Here is a 23426-nt window from a genome sequence, read left to right on the forward strand (position 1 = left end):
CTTTTTGCAGAAAAACCTGCCATTGCTCCACCTGTCTTTGTATTTCAGAAGGATAAAGCACAGAAGGTAAGGAGATGCTGATAATGTGTATGACGTTTTTGTCTTCTGTAGCCTTTGCTCATATTCCATGGTGAGCAGCTGTTTGTATATATYGTTTGGAAGTTGAAGATGGATAATAGAGCATTAATATTTTTAATTATATTTTTAATTTTATAGAGGGTGGAGGGAGAAAGGTGGGAAGAGGTGTGATCGTGGTGTGAAATGGGTAGCTTTTCAGACAGAGGATAGATCAAATCTGGGACAAACCATGGGTGCTTTCAAAGCTGTATCTTGAAAGGATCAGGTGGCAAAGAAGTGCTGACAATTGCAGTTGCATAAGAGAATATTAAATTCTTTCCTCTGGTAGTGGAATCAAGACAAAGCAAATGAAAAACATGGTCTAGATTATTGCTTTTCACCTCAGTATATTTAAATATATCTTATCATATCTTTGTTTATTAAGCTCTGAAGTGCATAATTACCTTTGAAAGTGGTAATCCTGTTCCCTTACCCATCCCTCCACCTCCTGCCATTTGTTYCTGTCCCTTCCCTTTGGATCTAAGCTAGCAATTACAGTGTTGAGGTAAGTTAGAGCTATGCACTAATCTGATGGAAAGTCTTATGTGAGTAAGCTGGCTTTGAATCAGGAGGCTGATCCAACTCACCTGTGCCAGCATGAGGAGCAGAACTTGTGAGAGAAGTAAGTGTTGAAAGGGGGAGCAGGACCTTCTCTATATGGGAACCTGCTATTATATTGAATCAGGTATAATGGAAACCATGCCCGTATAGACTGAATGCAATATAGGTTGCATTCCTTTAGACTTTGAAAGAGACATGTAAATGTTTTAGATGAGTGCTAAGATGTAGTTTTTGTTATGTCTTTTTTTGTTCAAACAGGAAACCTTCCAGGTTCTTATGTTGTTAAAATTTTAGTAAGATAAATTGTGAAGAATCTCAAGAAATTGCAGTGTTTAATTATGCCTTGTCAATAGTGAGTAAAAGCTGTTAACACTTAAAATAATTTCAAAGTTACCCTTGTTTCAGCTGAAACTATAGGACTAACAGAAGTTTTTTCACCTTTGTTTCCCCTTCTCCCCCAAAGGGTAGTTGGTATAGCTGCCTAATTGCTCCAGTACTATTTAGGTGTGGAGTAGGTTGCCCAGAGAGATTGTGAAGTCTCTATCCTTGGAGATTGGTCCTGGCAACCTGCTCTAGCTGACCCTGCTTGAGCAGGGAGATTGGACCAGATGATCTCCAGGGATCCCCTCTTCACACCGTGGTGAACTTTCTTCCCCCGGTATCCCTTAACCTGGCAGTACTCCCACAGTTAGATTGGAATAACGATCATAACCATCTACAACACAAACGGAACATGTTACTGTTTGCTTCCTTTGCTGGCCTACTCCTTCAGCACTAACCTAGCGGGACTTGTGCTCTGATGTTTCTTCATGTTGTATGTTCTGCACACAGCGTTATGCTATACAAGCTAACGTGTTGGTCTGTGGGACAGACCAGCTCCAAATCCAGCATGTTACAAGGGAATATTTATAAAGAACCTTAATGAACTGAAGGTTTCATGTCTCTGTGGGCTGGTGGAGAGGATCCAGGATTCCAGGGAGAGGGATTTGTGATTTAAGTCTCCCTAGCTGCCTATGAGGATGCTGTAGGTATCTCTCGATGCTGAGCAGGTAGCGCTGCTCAGGACAGCCTCTGTTGAGGCACAGCTTGAAAGCCTGCCTGAAGAGATGGCAAGCATAGGGCTTATGGATGGTGGGCATAGAGGCCTGTGGAGGAACTGAGCAGCTTGAAGGCACAGGGAGGGGTAGAGATGAGTTACGGATTGATCTAAATGCTATGTAGTGTTGATGCAGTCATGCTGCCTGAGAAGGGGCTAGTCATGATCAGTGTGGATGTGGAATAGCTGTAGCTTGGCTGGGGAACAAGGTTCATTTCTTGAAGCAGATTATGAAAGTCTATCGGTGGTATCTGTGACTTGATAGCTGATTTCCAAAGTGTAATACATCTAGATTAGGTGTAATGAGATGCAATGATTAGATACAACAAACCTAAGTGTTTATGTTAAACTGTGCAAAGGTGTGGAGATGTACAGTTTTCTTAAGGGGATTTAATAATTTTAGCTTATGTGGTGGGGGGGAGTGTGTGTATTTGAGAAAATGAGTGAGAGAAGTATCAGTGCTGTGTTTCCTGCCTTTATAATAAACAAAGGACCAAAGCCTGCTTGTTACTTGTGCCACTAGCTGTTTTGTGGAGTTGCTATGATAACAATACAGTAAAAATATGATGCTGTCAGGCAAATGTTATAGCCACTTGATATATGCTTGTATGTATCAAAGACTACTATTTAGGACAGTTGAGTGTCTCAGCTAAATCGAGAAAAGGTGATCCTTAGGTTACATAATGTTTGAGACCTTTCGCTGTGATTTTTGGAAAGATTAATAGCTGTTGCAAGTGGTACAGTTAACAGTTGGCTCCGCTATTGTTTCCATAGAAGGCATCTAGTTAAGTGAATTGCCTGCCAAAAAAGATGATCCGTATCAAAACTAACACAGAGAAAAAAAAAAAAGTTAAGAGGAGTTTTTCTAGAGGAAAATTTTTAAGAAAGGACAGTAGAAAAGTAACTTTGAAATAGTTGGCATGTGCCACACTTCTAAAATATGTAACTTGTCCATCTAAATTACAATATTCCTTTAGCAAGATGTCTGTCTAGTCAAGTTGGCTTTCCTCTGGAGCCGTAAGCAAGGTGTTTATGAAGGGTCTTCTCTTCAGTCCCAGCACAGCTATCTGATACTAAGCTGAGAGTGGGGAAAAGATGTTGCACTGTGTGTTCAAATTAAGTTCTAGCTGTCTGTGATGATTGTTTAGATGTTTGTCTAATGCTCTTCTGCATGAAACGGGACATCCTGAGCAGATTTTCATTTATTTATTTTTTCCAGCATCTGTAAGCCCTCTTAGTATTAGGACTGGGTTGATACTGTTTAATGCTCTTAACTGACTTTTCTGGAGCTAACATTGTCTACTATTTAGTTAGAGAACGTTATTTTTCTAGAAATCTCTACTTAAGCTTGTTCTCATAAGGTGTCCATGATTCCCATGACACATCCATGATTCCCTTAGGAGTTGGGAAATACTCAGCATGTTGCAGGATGAAATACATACTATCCTGGAAACTAACTTTTAAATTGGTTACTCAAGCTAAGTTTGTATGCGGTTTACTAAAACATCAGAGCATACAGTTTGTGTTTATGCCAAGAAAATATATGGTGGTTCAGCATGGTGTCTCTTGATTTTTTCCTTTTGTTAAGGAGATTCTAGTTGTTTTCTTTTACAGTGAAATACACAGGATTAGCCTGCCTGTTCCAGCTCTTTCCACTAGAGCTCTCAACGGTGGATGTAAACTTGGCTGCCCATGACTAGTCCACAGTTAAGCCTGAGTCTTTTCCTTTCATTAGGCAGTTACCTTCTCTTTATGGGGTGGGGGGAGGAATGGATTTTTGCTCTGTGGGTTTTTTTGCAGTTATTCTGGATGCTCTGAGGAGTTTGGTGCAAATAACAGACCAAATATCTGTTAGCGTATATATTTGTCAATGTAGTCTGGCTGTATATACTTCTTGATAGATGGTCTTGCATTTTAAAGTCTTTTGTTATCCATTGTGTGTTAGTTTCTGAACTGTAGTCCTGCTGGTTGTTTATGCTATCTTGTTCAGGCTTGCCTGGTTTCTCCTCGAGAGTGCTGTGACTGTTGGGTCGTGTTTTAGGGTCCACATTTTCAGTCCTTTCCAGACTTTCCATTTAGGACTTGTTTCTTTCACCTACTGCTGTCCCCTCAGTTTCAACACTTGTTGGGTGAGAAGATCTTCATTTTCATTGTTTTGCTGCCTCCTTGGATCCTTACAACAACAATTTTTACCCTATTCATTCAGTTTTCTGCATTACTGAGTGAAATGGATAAAGTTCTGGCAAATATTTGACTGATGATGTCCGAACTTAATCAGAAATCTCATTTGTTTCTTTATGTACTGGTATTCATTTTTCTGACAAGCAGAATTCTTGCTACTGACAGTAATTCTGGAAAGTTGCATCAGTTTAYGAAGATGTAGCTTTTAAGATCAGAAAGCAACATAAAGTCCTAGCTTTGCTATATAAAGCATAGAATATGACTCTTATTTCATTATCTGTCCCAATAACTTATGCATGAAGTAGACCACGCTTTTCGGAGCACTTCTTGAATTAAAGATTTCAAGTGATTAAAAACAACTTTTCTCTATGATTCATTTTTCTCACTTTAAAAAAAAAACTTGGCTTATTGCTCTGGAACTATTTTTAACTTCTTCCAGATAGCCATTGCAAGACAGTTTCCGGTCACAGGTTACTTGAAGTTGCTACATGAAGTTAACTTTTAACATGTGTTCCCGAGATCAGCTTATTCTCAAAACTTTCCTGCATTTTACATTTAAAAATAGGTGTAGTATCTGAAAGAAATGGAGCCAGTAATGGGCTCATGAACACTGAGGACAGCTTTCTTCTAGTATTTATTGCCTGAGCTTTTAAACACTGTATTTACTCAGTACTGGTATATCACACTGGGAGCTACTGTTAATTTACATTTTTGTTTCCTGGAAACTATTTGTCCGAAAATGTTTTTAAGGTGTTGTCCTCTGCTCTGCAAATGTGAGCTGTGTTCTTCTTTCTGTGACTGTTGATCCTGACAAYGTTAGGAGCATCTCAAAAGCAGTCGTCACGAGTTCCACAGAAGTGAGATRCTCTACCCAGATTTAAAAAATATTTTTAAACTTTAAAACAAGCTGTTGGCTATTAAGTAGCTTGCAGCTGTATTCCCTCCCACCCCAACCTGTGGAGGATGATGGTAGAATATAGGAAAGAATGCTTTATTTCTGACTTGTTGCCTGCCTACTCTTGGTCAGTGTACTGCTTTTTATAGGTGAGATGATAGTGGCGAGCTTTTAATTATGGCTCTGAAGGAAGATAAATTACATATTTGGATCTGTCCCATGCCTAAATGTTACTGCATGCAAAGAGCTTCATGCGAGAGTCATTCTGGTCATTGAGGACTGGTGCCCCAGCCCCGTTTGCTGGTAGTGGCTATAGCTTTCGGCATTTTCCCCATTGCCGTCTTCAAGGTTTCTCACTCCCCTCCGCCCCATTTTTCAAGGCTGCRTGAGAAAAGGCAGGGTCGTCTCCTTCATTAGTATGGTGATTGGACTCTGTCTCAGTGATCCGCTCAGTCCTACTGCAGTCACCTTTTCAGTAGCTTCTATTTTCGGGGGGTGGAGGGACGTCTTCTAACGTGTTCTCCTATGAAGCAAAGCTGAGGTGGTTATTCATCTGCGCTCTTCTGATAAATTCTCCATGATAACTTCTGAAAGCTTGCTAATTCTGATGACTATTGACAAAGGGGCAGTGGTTTAAATTATACCAAATTTCTAAATGTTTCCTGAAAATTAGAAAACTGACTGGAGCTGGGAGACTCAAGTTACCTCCCTGGCAGAAGGAGAAGCTCAACGTGAGGTCAGCTGTTCTTTYGCGCTTTGGCCTGCTGTCTCTGGTCAGTGCAGGAGTGACTCAGAAACGGGCAGGAGATTTATTGCCCCTTGTCCTGTAAATAGCCAGAAAAGGTTTGATGGGAATGAAGAGCCGTGGGAGAGGGCAGCTTGTGTTGCGAGGGATTTGGGGAGGACTTGGGGTAGCGGTGTGAGAGGACCAGAGGACCCATGGGATATAAACCATGAGAAAATCAGATCTTTGGTGTTGCTGCTCACATCATTGTAGTTACTGTGATACAGTTAATTTGTGACTTAATTTTTATACTCTCTTTATGGCTGTTTTGCCATGACAGAAAAACAACCTGTTTACGAGTGAAGTATGGGATACTGTCAGTTTTTTAAAGTGAGGCTTAACTTAAAAAGGGGGCTAGGAATAACAGGTATAAAACGTCAAGCAGAAGGTAGAGGCATTTACCCAGTATCTCTCTAGACAAATAACATATGTCGTAAGTGCTGTGGCCCGTTCTAGATAGCCATTTCATGCTGTGGTTCTGAGGCAAAAAGGTAAGAATAGCAGAGTGCTAGGATTCCTGCTCAGTTTTGGTACCAAACAAACTGTTTYTTTAACTCTTCTTCCTCATTGTTTGGAATTTTAAAGTTAGTGCTTGGGTTTGTCAGTAACAGTTTTTATATATATAAAGCTTTTATATAGATAAAGATAGATAYGTATGTATACATGTGTGTAGGTATATAAATATATGTATATATAAATAAAAACTTTTATTTTGAAAATATGAAAACCCAGCATCCTCAACTTCACCTGAAAAATAAGTTACTCCCTGTAAAATTAAGATTTTGACCATTTTGGTCCTTAACGATGATAGTAATTTCTTCTAAGATTTAAAAACTTGAGTAACCAACAACTGAACTTGTCTGAAATAAAACCTAGTGTTAAAATTACATGTATTGATGTCCTTTAATTGCTTCTTCTTAAGGACAGGCCAAGTCATAGCTGCTTTAGTGGCTGGTATTCGTGAATAACTGTGGGCCCTTAAGGTTTAAAAGCTGCTGTTTAATTTTAGAGTTGTGGTTTGCTCTTTACTGGATGCACCTGGGCTGTGAGCACTCTTCAATCTCTTGTTCTACTAAATGCTGTGTGAGCAAGCCAAGGCTGTGTGCTTTTTTTAATGACATCTTCATCTAACTGCTTGATTCTCCAGATACTTCACCATAAGTCACCAGGAAGCATGGTCCACAGACAGCAGCTGGGAGAACTTCCTTGGTCCATAGAAGTCTGTTACTCCTGTGCTAATGTCCTGTATCACAGTATAGTTGTCCAGGCTCAAAGCCTTTAACCTTTTCCTTCTGCAAAAGTGTACAGGATGTGGTAATGCACAATTTTCATTCCACAAAAGTGGGAACCTGAGAAAATAAGTAATCTGAAGGAAAGTAAAGTCTGTAGCAGGAGTGGGAATTTGAAGCAAACACTGAATCCCACTCTTATGCGCTAGCCGTCCTCTCACTTTCCTCTTTCAAAGGGGTATGCAGACTCTAATTTACAAAAGAAAATGTTGGTTTTGCTTTTTGGAGAATTCACTGTCACATGAATATGAAGGGCTATTGCCTTGTGTGAATGCTGTTACAGTGGATTTCTGTGTAGATTTTTATAATCAAACCAAACCCCTCAAACTCGGTCTGCAGGACCAGCAAAGAACAACAGTTATTTCCAGTAACTGTCTAATTCTTATGTCTAAATCCGGGGAAGCTGTCAGTTAGGCCTTTAGAGAAGGAGGAATTAAACCCCAGCAATCCTATGGCCACTTATGGCTGGCAGAAATGCTCTTTTGAGAGGGGCACTGACATTTTTGGCTAACACCTGAAAAAGTGCATTTGTTCCAACTGATGTTTTTCATGGGGAGGGAAAGCTAATCCAGTGTGCAGGTTCTTTTACTTGTTTTAAGCATATTTTAATTGGTGTCTCAGCAGTGAGCAATTCCTTCTGCCATACTGTGCAAATAGAGAAATTAAAGAAGGGATTAGCAGATCCTCTCGCTAGGACAACTGCTCTATCATGTTGCAGCCTTGCATTGAAGGGACATTGTCTTTTTTGCTCCCAGTCCCCTGCAGAGCAAAAAGATTTGTCGGATTCAGGCGAGGACCAACAGGGAGAGGTTGAGCCCCCCCACCATGGTCTGGGTCACACAGAATCAGCTGGTGAGCGCGACTTTGAGCTTCCTGCTCCCGCTGTTGCCTCAGTCAGTGCTACTCTGAGTCCCGCTTCTGAAGCCCAGCTTGCTCCTATTCAACAAGAACTGGCAGGGGTAAGTGTGAACCTACCAAGTACTTCTGCTGCTGAGGGGATTAAAGGAAAAAGTCCCTTCGACTAAAAGAAGTCTGTTGCTGTTAACTTTAGGTAGTATACCTCATTATATGTCTAGTTCTTTGCTCTCAAGCGTTAGTGCCCTCTAAGCCATTGTTTCAATTAGTAGAAATGAAATTTGTCTGGGATTTTCTAGTGGGGGTAATTGTAGAAGGCATAACCAGTATCAATTTTAAAGCTTAGGGTGTAAACTGAGTGTTTGCTAGGGGTAAGAGCTCTTCTAAATGGGTGACAAAGTTGGGGTATATGAGGGATTCACATAAAACAGATAGGAGGATTCCCCCCCCCCAGCCATAATCCTGCAGTACAACAAAGTGAGCGGCTAATGCTGTAATCTCACTAGATATAAACAGTAGCTCATGCCAATCTGCAGTGTACTTAACAGATTAAAAGCAGCAAGAAAGATTTTTAAAGCCAAATTTTGAAGTTAGGTTATTTTCCTTGAAAAAATTTAAGTACCTTAAGGTAGAGAAGGCTATCACTGCTGTTAATTAAAATTTTTTTTTTCCCCCCACTGATGGTACAGGAAAATACTTCTGGAAATGACTGATATCACATAGTCTTTCAGAGCAATTTTAGGAGTGGTCTTAATCTTTCTGTCTTGATGGACCATATTTTCTTGGTGCAGGTGAGTGTCACTCGTTGTGACCACACACACTAGGCATGTGTGCTTTGATAGATCCTTGCCTGTTAAGGCCACTCCATGCAATGCATGAATCCTTTTCTTACACTAGTTTTTTTCAAGAATGGGCCATGTGAAGCAAACCCAGTGCCAAATGGATTGTCCTGGCAAGGTACGGATGGCGATAGGTTAAGCAACTTTAGGCATCCAGACTGTCAGGTTTTGCCCAATGACCTGCTGCAGAAGTTTTTCTATTTCAAAATTGTTTTGAAAGTTGAGGTTTTTAGGGGGCTAATATCTTAAAATACAGCTGTTAAATGTAATCACTGACTCTTATGTCAGTTTTCTATCACTTAAAATTGTTAGTATCTCTACAACTGGCGAAGAAAACCATATTAGGCAGACCTTCAGGAAAACCACAGCAAGTGATCACTGTCGTACCCGTTCTTTAAGAGATGGAATTGTTAAACTTGTTAACCCAGGTCTGAAAGAAATTTAAGTATTGTATGGTTATAAGAACAAAAAATGCCTCTGAGGAGTGCATGCAGGAATTCTTGTCTGTAAGCACAGATATCCACACATCCTTAAACTTTACTGCGTTTGTCAAAAGTTATGGGGTTATTAAAGTACTCAGGTGTGTAATAGGCCTTTGTGAATATGTGCTGGCAATTCTAAGAATTATCCCACTTTCTTACAAGAGTAAAATTGTCTCTTGCCTTGAAATATACAGAAGGTTAATGAATCTTTAGAGGGCCCATACTGGTTTGCTGGATCAGGACCCCTCACGTCCTCTTCCCTGGCTCTTAGAAGATAGAATTTAAGACCAAATTCTGAAAAAGAGACTTTACAAAACTGTCAGTACTCATTGTTTACCCAGTACTGTTTGTAACATGCACAACCAAGTGTGGCCAGAGATATGGCCTGTTAGAGAGCTGGTTATAAGGCCTTGACTTTTAGTTACCTAACCCAAGTCAGCACAGGTAAGCTATAGCTTCGCCAGCAAGACTCTGTTGGTTAAGAAGTGAGGTTCTGGAGCAGCTTTTCGGTAACAGCCATGGCAGTTCAATCATGATCATCTGTGGGCAGAGCATGCAGATTGCAAACTTACTGTACCATGCTCGGAGATCCATCATCCTTGGTACTTACTGCATTTTAGTTCTGTATTTCAAAGGTAAACACTATAGCGTACTGTTATAGCTTTCACCTATTTGTGTGGTCTATACTTGTTTTTACCTGGATTCTCCCTTTCCTATTCCCACCCATTGCGAATAATCAAAAACTGACTGTACTTTGAAGTTTGTGTAAGTTTTTCTGTACTAGTTTCTTGTAATAACTGCAGAATATATTTAATGATCCAGGGCATCACTTATAATTCTTCTGAATACTGTAAGGAAGTAAGGGGTAAATAAGCAGCGATTGTATGTGGTGGTTAATACACTTTCACTTCCTCTTTTAGAAAGCAGTTGATCACCTTTAAAAGGTAATTTGGTTAATTAGAAACATATGTCAAAACTGTAGGAGCCTCTCCATAGAAAAATCTAATTTTTCTGTAGCTGGGTTCCTAAAAATAGGGGGAGGAGGGAATAGGAGAAGTGGCTTCCATTCTTAAATGAAGAGTAAATTGTAGACCCTATTTTGATATTTCCTGGTATAAGTCTTTCGCATTTGATTTCAAAGAATGGAATGCAGAGGCATTGAGTCAACTTAATAGTTTCTCGTAGGGCGAGATGGTCCCGGCTTTCAGTTCTCCAGTGAAAAACACACATTTTTCACCTTGTTTCTACTTGCAAAATACATGTCTTGCTGTAAAGTACAGATTAATGAGTAGCCTGCAAAGATGGGCCTATAACTGAAAGGCTGTGCTGCTGTTTGCTAGTAAATAATTGCAGTAATTGTGACTTCTGGGGTTTTTTTGTTTGTTTGTTTTTCAACTCGGTCAAGTAATGCAGTCCTAAACTGCTTGTCATGCATAGGTTCCCCTGGTTTATTTGTCTAGTCTCCAGATGCTCCACAGTAAGCAACACTGGCAAGCGACTTCTGGCTGCGCTCGCTTACTACTTAGGCTTACTACTTAGTATGGCTTTGTATGGAAACGAAACTTGGGCTAATACTTTGTATCTGGGCCTACCGCTTGTCCTGATCTAATTTGAACTGATTGTCAGGTTTGACCAAAGATGACGGATGTATGGAGATCTTGGAGCTCAATTCCTGTACAGTTTGTGGAAAGAGGCAGGCTACTAGAGAAGAGGAATCCTCCCACTGTCCCAAGCATTTGACCTCTCACTGCAGGTTATTCCACTTTGTAGCCATCAATGTAGGATCTGTGGGAAATCAAGCTTCATTAGCTCATCTATTTACAGCTTTCTTTAAAGTCCGTCTTCTCAAAATAAAAGGGACAGTTTTGACTATTGCAGAATGGAGTTTAACTGTGCATGGAGTTTGAGTTGTATGTATTTGACTATTAACTGCTTCAGGAACTTCAGTTTAAGATATAATTGTCACTTTGTACTCAACAAAAATACAGGGCTATCTTCTAGATTATATGTTTGGGTTGTATTTTCAAGTGCTGGCTTGGGATAGATGATTTAGATTTAGGAATATCTTTTTCAAGATCTTTGAGTGAATTGGTCATTGGTGAGAGGATTATTATAGTATGAAAACAGATTTATCCAAGGTTGAGAAGACTTGACTGGTGAATGCTCAAGCGGGACAAGACGGGGAGTGAATACTGACAGTGAGTTTCCGAATAAAAGCAGGATGTTTTACTGGAAGTTAAATATAAAGTTGAGAGCTTTTTTTTAACAATGTTGATAAATCTGCACTTGTGTAACTTGTGTATCTTCAGTCATTTGCAAGTAGAAAATCAAACCTGGGTGTCTTAAATGCTCAGACAGGAAAAGAGGTTATTTGGCCTGTGTGTGCAGGAGGTCAACCTAAAACATTAAGATGTTTTTTCTTCCCTGGCCTCTAAATTCCTGAGTCAATGAAAGACTTAAATCTCTTGCTGGATTTTTCTGGTGGGAGTTACTGATTGCTAACTCTACCCCAGCTTCCTCAACCAGTAATTGACAGTATGAGCGCTCTGTGAATGGATAAGGACGGGAGGCAGCATACTAAATGATCTAGATATTTAGATGCCTATGTAGGAAAAAACACATTTGAGAGAAATTATTCTGCCTCTGAGTAAGCTTGGCAATGTCAGTAACCACTGTAACTATATGCTTCTGCATGGCTTTAATCTCCAAAAGTTCTTGGACTAGGAAGCATGGGAATAATTCTGAGAGTAGAGACTTAGCTTTGTTTTGTCCTTAGTAGGTTACAGACTTGGATTTGGATATTGATGCTCGTTGCCCGCTAATGTAGTGACGGAATACTTATTTGTGCTTGCATCAGTAATAGATGACAAAGATGTGATAATCTCAAGCTTGTGCTGTACAAGTTTGACTGTTTGTTTTATATCTGTATGTTACTCAAGCATTGAGAATATAGCATGCAATGTTTCTCGAAGTTTTTGACGTTTGGGGGAATCTCTTGTTGATTTTTAAGGAACACTGCCAAATTTGCACATATGGATGTGTAACTTGGTTCATGCAAATTCGTTATCAAATGGTTTTCTTTTGCTTTTAGGAATTTTGCTAACAGTTGAAACAAATTGGGGGTATTTGTTGTAACACTTTCTATACAAAATTGTGTGTGTGTGTTTGTTTTGTTGTTTTTCTCCCCTCACTTTGGGTATTTATGGCTGAAACTGATAATTGGCATCGTGGCTTTCCACTTGCCTTATCTTTGGGGAAACTAGTGTATGTTGGCAATGGAGATGCCTAAAAATATCATTTGTAAATGTAGATTACTTGGCCAACTATGTAGGGACAGTATAAATCATAAAACACATGTGATAGTGATTAGGCTGATAAATATGTGGGGGGGGGGATTCCAAAACAATAAATAGCACTTCATTCCCTGTGTCAAAGGTACCTGACTAGGATGCCAGTGAAGTAGCTATGCTTTGCTATTAACTTCAAAAAACAAACAAAAAAAACCCTTATTGCATAGGTAAAATTGCTTGCCCTTGTAAGTATATTTTCATTCAGATAGGGTGAAATACTGATAGCACGGTAGTATCTAGATCCAAAGTATAAGTAGTAGTAAATACACATTTTCACACTTTCTGCTATTGCTGTATTCACTGTATATCTTTTCGATGACAGTCCTGGGCAGCCTGAGGCAGTCTCTTGTGTTGCCCAATCTTTGTGTGTCTATCCATCCTCCAGACCAAAGTACTAGCAGCAGTAGGGAAGCAAAAGCTCTGGAGCTGCAGTGGGCTCTGCCCACGAACCCATGGGGTGCGGGGATCACTTATATCGGGAGGTTTGGGAATGAGAAGAGGGTGCTAATGCTGCTCCTGTCACCTTCCATACCGGAAGGAATCCACCATGGGATTGTTTTGCAGGAACAAGAGAATTTAGGTCAGCTAAGGAGTTGATGGAAAGTAAGAGTGGAGACACCTCAGCCCTTCAGAAGACACGTGGAAACTTGTTCAAAGACTTGTTAATATTATGATAGTTGGTAGCCTGTGATACTTTGGGGGGTTTAAGTGGTACTGTGGAAGACTCTAGTGAAACTACCCAATGCTAGTTCCTATAAGAACATTATAGAGTGCTTTGAAAGACATCCCTCCAACACTGTCTTTGAATGAACCAATGTCAGTTATGTTGATTAGCAAAACTGCTTTGGAATAAACTTCCAAATAATTCTAATGTTCATGGTGAACTTAGAACTTCTATGATTTTTTTTTTTAACTGAAGCAAAATTTGAATATTGTTATTTTTCAAGTTTTCAAAATACAGGGAACTGTAATAATTGCTGAATAGTGTGTAATAAAGATGTTAGTTCTTGGATATGAATTTTTAGATACTCTTAGGTATCTTATTTGTAACTGAAATGATTTGAATTCATCTTACATTTAAGAGTCTCTAGGTAAAATTCAGTTTGGCTATATGTAATTCATAAGAATACTGCCTTGCCTTGAATATGTATCATTGACACTAAAGAAAAAGTCTCCGAAGTGATGATTAGAGCATTTGGATGTATCCAAAGAGATTGAAATATTGTTCAGGATGTGATTATCGTTTCATCATTGTCATCTGATTTCAGAGATCAGCAGATGGATCAAGTCCAGAAGATGGAGATGGTAAGAAATTTGATCATCAGATTAAAAAGCGCTAGTGCATGTCTCTCCAGGATTTTGTGCATTTTCTCTAATTACTCTTTTCTGCAGAATCTGATCGAGAGGATGGAAGCTACTGTCCACCTGTAAAGCGTGAGAGAACTTCATCTTTAACTCAGTTCCCTCCTTCCCAGTCAGGTGAATATTAATTATTATGATATTAGTATATGGGAGAGGTGGGTTTCCTTTTTCTGCTTTTTTTTAATCATGCCAGCACCCTCATTACTGTCTGTTGTGTTTTGCCTTAAAAGACCATGTAGTCTGACTTTTTCTATGATCTGTGTTAGCAAATTCAGTCAAGCCCAAAAGAGTTGATGTATTTTTTAATATTTTTAATTATTTATAAGTTGATATATCAACTTTGTAGTTTCAGCTTTTAATCTTATGCTGTTAAACTGAAGAATTTAGAAAACTCCTTGCCCTGCTGTGATCAGGTCACTTCTTAACTAATTATATAAATGCTAGCTTTTCTAGGTGCTCTACTGCCAGGCAACTCTTCCAGGAGTCATGCTTTAGGTCATGCTTATGGTTTGGGGTGTTTTTTTATTGTTGTTCTCTTCTTTTTCCATTTCTTTCAAAGCAGAGAGAATCCAGTGCATTTCAGCAACATTCTCACCTGATGTATTGCGGAGATGGTGAAACCTCTGTGGTCAGTCCAGTTGAGGGCATATAGGGTCAAGACAACAGCAAAATCACTGGGAAGTGCAGGGATAAATTGTTGCAATTCATATACCCTGTAATGGTGATGTGTCATCTGTATTTGCCCACAGGAACTGCCTCTAAAATCTATACCTTCTCTCTTCATACATGATAGGAAATCTTTAGTTTTAGCTGAGGATTATTTTAGTTAAGATATGTCAGTGTTTGGGGGTGGGTTTGGGGACTTTGGTCCTTCATTTCTGCCATCTCAGTTGGGAAAGGAGGCTAGAAGCAACAGTAGAGGAGAGAGCAGTGCAAAATATTTCTCTAGCAAGAAGCACATTTGGGAAGCATGGCCAAAAAGGTATAGAACTAGGTGTTTTGCTCTCTTTTAATTTTAAATACGTAAGTCACTATGGAATTAAGAATGGAGTTGCTGATTGCTTATAGGCACAGTATTCTCATTTCATTTTTCCAGTGTTAGTCAGGGGCAGAATTCCCTCCCTCGAGATCTAGATTTTTTTTGACCTGTAACTTAGCTGGCTTTAAGGTGCAGTCCTGTTAAGTGAAAACCAGTTTCAGTGGCACAGTGGAACTGCTCCTGCTTTCTGGTCATTCTTAGAAGAAGAACACTGTCCCCACAAAAGAATAAAGTAGGTTTGTGGGGTTTTTTTATCTACATACTTTCTGCTTTTCAATTATAGTCTGTAACTTACAGTCTGTAAATACTTTTGTAATTTCTATTCATAGTTTCCCCATAATCACCACTGATTCTCAGCCTCTGCTTGACTAATGTATTTTGGGTATGGTCACTTCTTCCCTGTTTGACACTGGGTTCTCTTCTGATGCACGTTGTTGTCATGCAGTGACAAACTATTGTAATGGCAACTTTCATAAAGGCTTTTTTGAGTATTGCTGATGAATGGGTGCAGCTTCCAGAAAATCTTTCCCTTTCCAGACCTCTTTACATTTTCTCTGTGGGATTATGTTGTATATAATATTGCATGGAAAATTGTGGCAAAATTCCTTGTGAAACCAAGCCCTTAAAGAGCCAGAGAATTCTTTTCATACAGATGATTCATCCTTCCTTTGGGACCACTCTGTTTTGTATCACTTCTTAGAAGCAACCCGCACAGTCTCCTGTGAGGTGGGCTAACTTTTACAACTTTTTTGTAAGTTCTAGTTCTGTTGGTAAGATGGCCTTACTCCTCTGTCAGCAAAACTATATTTCTGTAGGCAGCCAATTCTGGGTCTGGTGTGTACTGGCTCTGGAAGAGCTCGCCTACTTCTTACCTTCTCCACTTTAAGTTTCTGCTGCTTGGGCTTGGGGAGGACTGGCATACTTCTGTACATATACCCTCCACCCCTGGATTACCAGTTTTGATTCTGTTTCTAGGTTTTGCTCCTTTTGTAGGACAGTTTCTGTGGTGATAATGGGTCTTCAGTTGAGATTCACTTCTACCATTTGATGTTCTTATTTCTTCCAGGATAATTGAGATCTGAGGGAAAGTTGCGTTAGAAGCGCAATTTATTTATTTTTGAATGGGACGTGTCTGAGCAGTTGTTTGCGGTTGGTATGGTTGGGTGCATTTCCTACCTGACATGAGTGGTGTGGGGGTTTTTAAGCTTAAAGGCGATCGCTTGAGCTGGCTGCTAAGTAAGGGCTCAAGTGGGCTGGATACATTACAAGGCTTGTTGAGGTGTAGAAGCTAGTGCACACGAGTTATCTTGCTCTTAGCACAAACTGTGCTGTCAGTCATAGGCCTCTTGTGAAGCCCAAGTGTTGGTTTCCAGCATTTAGCATTTGCTACACTGCTTTCTAGCCTCTCTGCAGAGGCCTTTTGAAATATGTATTTTGTAATTATATGGCACATTCTAACATCTCTTTAATTCCTAATTCAGATAGAATTAAACCAGGAATCCTGTGTGTATTTTGCCTCCTGAAGAAGTGAAATTTGCCCTTTCTCTGTTTTAGGAGAAACAAAAATTTTTGGCAATAAGCTGTTTGCTTTTGTGRCTGTAATACTATTTTTAGTTTAAGAAGGAAAGAAAAAAAAAAAACACACACCCAGAAAAATCACTTTCTCTTTGCAGCTGTAATATATCAGAGGAAGGGAGTTTATAATGAGATTAAACAACATACACAGCTTTTTCTTTTTCCTTGACTGCAGTAACAAAGAACAACGTCTTTATGCCATCAAGCTTCTGTGAAACTTCTACAGGCAATTCTGACTCGGAACCAGGTGAGCTTCCTCATTTTTCTGCTTTTTCTCAGCAAACTGCTGTCAGTCTGTCACAAACCGAAACAGACTATTACATGATATTTTAGAAGTAAGCCTCTAAGTGGGAGAATGAAAACGGTGATTCTCATCTTGCAATTGCAGTGTTGTTCACTTAATTGCTTGCTTTCATGCTTGCTGGGTGCTATTAAAATAACAACAGCCCTAACTTTGGGAGTAGGGGTGGAGGACTATCCAAGCTGACCCTATTCCCACCTCTAAACTGCAAGATAAAACTTCAGGGAAACTTTCAGATACCTGCTTTAGATGCTGCTTTTTTTAGATATCTCAAATCAGTTCAACGATGCGACTGGAACTGTAGAATCTTGCATGCAGTTAGTTCCTGTGTTCACAGTGCTGCTTATTTTGTTAATCACCCTTGCTCTGTTATCCTTGTATAGCACATTGTTATCTTATGCTTGAATAATGTGCTCCAAGAGCGCACCGAACATAGTTAAACTATGTGGTAAGGTGCTGAGACCATCAGTTGTTTTTTCTTCCTGAGTACAGCTGTTACGCTCCTTAATGAAAACATCAGTATACCTTGTAAGATGATGAAATCATCTGCAAGTTCTTAGGGAACTCATTTTTTAATAATTTCTAATAATTCTGGATTTATGAAAGCTTTTTAATAAAATATTTTTTCTAAAAGCCTGACCTTCAATAAGTGAGTACAACCATAGGAATTTCTATGGTCGTTTTAACATAAAAGCATAGCTAATGTAATTAAAGAAAATTAATATTATGTTTAACTTATTTCTGATAATTAGTAGTTGGGTGCTTGTTGGCAGCCGTCACATTCAGTCGTGCTTTTGATTTTACCTTTTCCTACTTAAAGCTGCTATTTCTTTTTCTTTTTTTTCCCCCTTTTTCCTTTCATGGAAGGAAGTCTGTTTTTCTAGAGAAACACAGAACATTTTCACAAACAACAATTTTCCATTTCTTTCTTGCAACAACTTGTGTTTCTGTCTTCGTGTTGTATATTTGCTGTAATGTTCACTGGAATTTTAGACTTATTTTTGGTAGAAGAAAATCTGCTCTTCGGAAGTTTCTTATGACTTTGCACTGGGTATTTATAGAGCTTGTGGGTTGTTACAGTGGGGAAGGCAAGAGCAATTTTATGGCTGTCTGAAAGTATGTACTTTGTTTCATCCGTGTCCTTGTAATTTTGGATTTTGCTTCTAGAGGAAAAGAGCAGTGGATTCCGGCTGAAACCACCAATACTTATCCATGGTCAGGCACCCAGTGCAGGTAAGCTCAATGTTTTCAGCAGCAATAGAAAGGAACTATGGTACTTCAAGCATCTTGTGTCATGTAGGAGGTTCTTCAAACTACTGCTGTTATTGGAGATTGATAATGCTTCTGTTTATGCAGGAAAAAAGCTTGTATCCTCCAGAGTGGTTATGTCCATATCCACAGTGTAATGTGTATAGATACATTAGAATTCTAGTTTGGATCGGTCATGCATTTCTGTAATGAATCTCCCAGTTGTCTCTGCTTGGCATGTTTTGGCTCACTGCTTAAAGTAGTCCTGCACCGCCTGGAATGAATTCCTTTAGTCTCAAGCTGGAACAAAAGATGCATTCCAGGAGCACACAGAACAAGTTCCAGCCGTTAATGGGCCCCGAGTCTGGCACCAAACTAGAGCTAAGTCTGAAGCAGTTGTCCAGCCCCACGTCTTCCCCCTCTCCCTGGCCACCGCATATAGCATAGATGTCGGGTTCTGAACCTATTCTGCTCTACAGTTTTCTCCTGTTGAGCTTTCCGTTTGCTAATGTAGACCTAGCCAGCATGGGATGGACATTAATATTACAGCTCCATAGGAGCTCCATAAGGAAATAAAACTGTTTTTTTTTAATGGAAGTCATTATTCTTCCCACAAATGAACAGTTTTCATCCAAATAAATAATAAGTTATAAAAAACAAATTATCAAGTTTGACTTGCATTCTAATGAAAAGTTGATGTGTGAACATTTGGGCGTAGGACAGTGTATATTTTGGCTGTTGTCTTGTACTTTGAATGAATGGCTTTTTTGTTACAAAATATTCAAGAGTTGCTACGGGTAACTTCTATTGCAGTATTTTAATAGATCCAGAGTTCACCGGTTTTCAGTGAAGAAATCTGAAATCTGGGGGATTTCCATAGCTTTCTAGAGTTGATCTTAAGATTTTTTTTCTATTTTTATTTTTTACTAGGTTGTTTTAAAGGTCAATTGGCTTTCTGAATTAGAGCTATTTAAAAGAATTATAGTGCCTTATCTTTCTACATCAAATCAAAGAGGCCAAGTTAGTTCTAAGAGTCAGTACATCTGACTGTATGAAGAATGAAGAGGGGAAGAAAAAGTCATTTACCACTATCTGGAATTGACTTCACTGGAAGTAGAAAATGAGGCTGGGGGGAGTTGTGTAGCTGGGAATTACTTCAGTGAATAAATGGGGTTGCTTTGATACTGTTCATTTTTCTTTCATTTTATGACCTTTATTTCTGAGTCACTGTCATAAATTTTCCTTATATGCTTTTGTGGATAGGATAGAAATTATATTTAAAATTTTATTTTAAAGCTAGGAACAAAACAATTGTCATCTCTCTTTGGGAAATAATTCTTTCTTGGGGTATGAGGATGGGGCCTGGTAATGGAGGGGGGGGGGGAGGAAAGGGCAAACAAACCCAACTTTTCAAATGTCTAGTGTTCCATTATATGTTCTATTGGAAACGCAGAAAAGGTTAGATGAAGTTGAATTTTTCGACTTTAAAGCCTTATAGCTCTTGAAAAGACTTTCCGCTTGCAGGTCTCCCAAGTCAGAAACCAAAGGAACAGCAGCGGAGTGTGCTACGTCCAGCAGTATTACAGGCACCACAGCCAAAAGCTTTCTCGCAGATAGGTAAATAATGCATTTGCTTTCCAGAATATTGCAGACAGAACAAAAATGCTAAATCTGTTTAGCGCAGAAGTCTGTTTTTACTCAGCAGCTGCCTTTCTTTTCTGAAAGGAAAAAAACTGGAAAAACAAATATCTTAAATGTTAAGTATATCTGTGTTATGAAAGAAATAACACAACAAAACCTTCAGTGCTTATATGGAATTGCTGTCTTAAACTGCCAGGGTCTGAACTTTAGTGTAGTCCATGCTTGATTTTTGGAATAAAAAGACATTTAAGGGTCTTTTAGATTACAAAGACATTTAAGATTGGCAATCTCAAATTACAGCTTTGACCATGATGTAATAAGCTACTGTCGATCAGTTGAGCAATGGTGGTAGACCTTAGCTAGCTGCAAAGTGATATAATGCCTGAGTCACTAGAAGGTGCCTCTGGGTTGGGGACCTTGTTGAAGCTGGGACTTTGAGCTTGGCTCTTCATTCTTAGCTTGAGTGTGTAGGTATGCTTATTGTGGTGTTATGGAACTTAATATAGCTAATAGAAATAGGTGTGATTGGAAGTTTAAAGAAAAAACCTGTTCAGTGTCCATGTCTCCTAAACTTCTATTCCCTAGCCCAACCCCACCAGCCCTCTGCCTTCCATTATTTTGAAGTTTAGGTGAACTCGGACAGGAACAACTTCAGCTGCAGTCAAATCTGGCATAGAGCCAAACATCACTAGCTTGATTTCTAGGTGTGCACAGATTGAATTCTACAGAGCTTAAGTATTAAGGCTTAAGTATTGGGGTATAAGTTTTTTGTATTTTATATAGTTTTCAGCAAGACTTTAGTATGCAAGCAGATAGTTTAGTCCAAARAGGAGCCCTGCTGGACATGCACAGTGGGGCAATTATATTTGTGCATGTCTTTTTGCTTGAAGTTGTATCTATTGAAATCCTTGAAGTGCTTATGCAGACTAAGTAAGATTTTACTGACTTGTTTTTTTGCCTTTGGAGTCCTGATTCTGCTAAGAATTGCTGAATTCCTGTCCCTATGCATCTATGTCACAAACAGTCTTGCAGAGTACTATGCGAACACTGATTTGCATTACAATGTTTTGTGGACTTAAAAAAACAAAAAACAGCATGCAATTTACTATAGAAAACTTGCTTCTTTTGGGACACTCTAAATGTCTACAAAATTAATGTCAGCTTGTCATTCCATATTGCAGTCCTGAGCAGTGGGACCAATGGTGTAAATATCTCGCCAGATTCTGCAGCCACATCAGAATCACTAAGTAATGCAACACTGAAAAGTTCCGACTCAGAAGACAAGGTGAGTTTGAACAGGATTCAAGGGACACTCAATATGAAAGATTTTAAAACAAGTATTCTCCCAGTAGAATCCATTTGTTTTTGTAATGCGAGTCCAGTTTCATCAGCGATGGGCCCCCTTATCTATCCACACACTGGTAGTACACTTTAGAAGCAGTAGTAGGTTTCATACTGTTGTAATAGTATGCTATGTTACCTTTACTAAGTCAAGAAAAGTAGCATAATTTTATTGAATCCCAATACTACAGTTCAGGATGGTTTATGTCATAACTACTTTCCCCTCACTAAATATCAAAGAATAAGCAGTTCTACTTCCCCTCTTGGGGGAGGGGGGGTTGTTGTTGAGAGATCTGAGCAGGCTTGAAAAATGGGCAGCAGAAATCTCCTCAAGGTCAAAAAATGGAAAGTCCTGTACCTGGGATAAAGTAAGCCACCTGGCACAAGACAGGCTGGGAAGTGACTGGCTAGAAAGAAGCTCTGCAGACAGAAATTAAGAGGAATTTTTGTTTAAAGAAATTGGTCTTAAAAGTCTAGGCTAAAGTTTTCAATTTTTTTCTTTAGGCAAGAGAATGTCAGAAAAAAGAATCTAACAACACTTCAGATGATGACAGCTGTGAGAAGGCAGAGCTCAATGCACAGCAAGCATTTGTATTTGGGCAAAACTTAAGAGACAGAGTTAAGGTAAACGTGTTTGTTATCTTTACTGAGAGTTGGTGAATTTAAGTTAGGATAAGAAACAGTGGAACAGATCATTTGTTGGCATATGCATTGCATACAGATATGTTTATGAAGCTGTTTTAATCCCATTATACAATGGCTTCAAGCTTCCATGTACATATCAAAAATAGCTGTGAACACAATTCAATTGGCTTAGTAAAACTGGTCTTCCAGTCATTTAATGAATGTTACTGTTTAGTATAAGAAGCTTTTCAAAAGTAAAAGCAGCTACTATGGTCATAGACAGCATCTAAAACTCAGTGTGGTGAAATGTGTTTTTTTTTTTTTTTCCTTACCATTTGGGTCTGAATTAAGTTGAAATGCATTCCTAAGATGCTCACTTGCAACAAAGATTTCGCAGAACAGGAAAAGAAGAAACATAGGGCAGCATGGATTCAAACCTGTGCATGGGGTAATTGAGTTAGACTGTTAGTACCTCCTGTGTAAGACCAAGAAGTGTAATACTGGGGCGTAGACTTCTGTGGTTTTATTGCAGAAAGATTTTGTGGATGGAATTTTGTCTTGGGAAAGAATACTGATAATTTTATGGTTGGTAGTTAAAACTAATAAATTTATTTATTTTTATAGCTAGGAGATGAAAGTGATGAAACTGCTGATGTGCAGAATGCTGGCCTTCCAACATCAGACACGCCTTCTGCGACAAATTATTTTCTACAATACATCAGTTCCAGGTGAGACCACAGAGAAACCTATAGGACAGCTTTCCTTAGTCTATGTACAAAATTATTTGTGATTCTGTCCTTTACTGGATGCAAGGCTAATACAGGGTCAGTGTGAACAAAGGCTTCTGAAGAATGAGGTGATAAACTTCAGATTTTTCTTTGTCTTTTATTTCTCTCTAATCATGGGCACTTTCCCCCACTCCTCCATCCCCCCCTACAAAATGAATTCATAGCATCATCTTGGCAGTGTGCTTTGGATGTCTTTTTTTGGTGATAGTATGAAAGTCTCCAGGAAGTTTTCTTCCTACTCATGCCTACAAGTGAAAGGTCTAAGGAATTGGCTTTCTCGGTACAGTTTTGTCTTAATAGCCATCCCTCTCTGTGACTTTACAAAGAAATGGCAATAATAGAGCCTCTAACTTACTGTCCTGTTCCTTTGAAACACTTTCGACCTTGGCATTTGCAAATAAGCTATGTAGAGATCCATACATATATTCAATAAACTTTATACTGTTGCTAAGGCTTTTAGGCATGACAGTCTTCAGAAGGGTGTTACTACAGTGTTTGCATAATAACTTTGAGATCCTTCTTTGTGTGCCAGGCATGTTACAGATAATACTTCTTCCRCTTACTCAGTGTGTGTACGGATGGCAAATGTACCAAAGAGGAAGAAAAGTGATTTTGCAAGATGTGTTATCTTTGCTCACGCTATGAGATACCTCAGATTTCTTTCTAAACTGCAGCATCAGAACTAAACTGTTCAGACAGTGTCTTTCATTTCTGGCTAAAATGGGCTGATCCTCAGATCAGTCAACAGGCATTCAAGAGAATAATGAGTAGTTAGGTTTTCTATGTGTGGGGTGGGGTTGTTTTTTCCTTTTTTTTTTTTTTTTTTTTTTTTTCTTCTTCTTAACCTTTCCTAGCAAGCACAGAGGCTCATCTTGTTAGGACACATACCAGCATCTTCCACCTGTTTCAGAAGTATGTTGGTTTCTTTTCTCAGTCAGTCATTGACTGTTTCCTCTTGGACTTGAATGTTAGTCAAACTTGACTTTTAGAAAGGTATGCCTGAAGGGAAGGTGGATGAACAATGACTTGCTAGTTACTGTGGGATCTGTAGAAAGGTA

General features: G+C 39.1%; 1 protein-coding gene across 6 annotated transcripts in view; it reads left to right on the top strand.

Annotated features, from left to right (window-relative positions):
- Window positions 1-23426, top strand: part of RANBP3 (RAN binding protein 3) — a 46615-nt gene that overhangs the window by 13236 nt on the left and 9953 nt on the right. For 2 of the 6 annotated variants that reach the window (XM_026068916.1, XM_026068917.1), the window contains exons 2-12: window positions 11-66; window positions 6782-6853; window positions 7679-7882; window positions 13718-13754; window positions 13842-13928; window positions 16601-16672; window positions 17894-17959; window positions 19499-19591; window positions 20797-20900; window positions 21461-21580; window positions 22205-22308. In XM_026068916.1, the coding sequence (XP_025924701.1) occupies window positions 11-66; window positions 6782-6853; window positions 7679-7882; window positions 13718-13754; window positions 13842-13928; window positions 16601-16672; window positions 17894-17959; window positions 19499-19591; window positions 20797-20900; window positions 21461-21580; window positions 22205-22308 (1015 nt within the window). Of the gene's footprint in view, window positions 1-10; window positions 67-6781; window positions 6854-7678; window positions 7883-8467; window positions 8570-13717; window positions 13755-13841; window positions 13929-16600; window positions 16673-17893; window positions 17960-19498; window positions 19592-20796; window positions 20901-21460; window positions 21581-22204; window positions 22309-23426 lie in introns of those variants that run through there. The other 4 variants (XM_026068921.1, XM_026068918.1, XM_026068920.1 and 1 more) reach the window with 3 other exon arrangements.

This window comes from Apteryx rowi, unplaced genomic scaffold (genome assembly GCF_003343035.1).
Source record: "Apteryx rowi isolate R43461 unplaced genomic scaffold, aptRow1 scaffold_283, whole genome shotgun sequence".
In the NCBI taxonomy this organism is placed as follows: domain Eukaryota; kingdom Metazoa; phylum Chordata; class Aves; order Apterygiformes; family Apterygidae; genus Apteryx; species Apteryx rowi.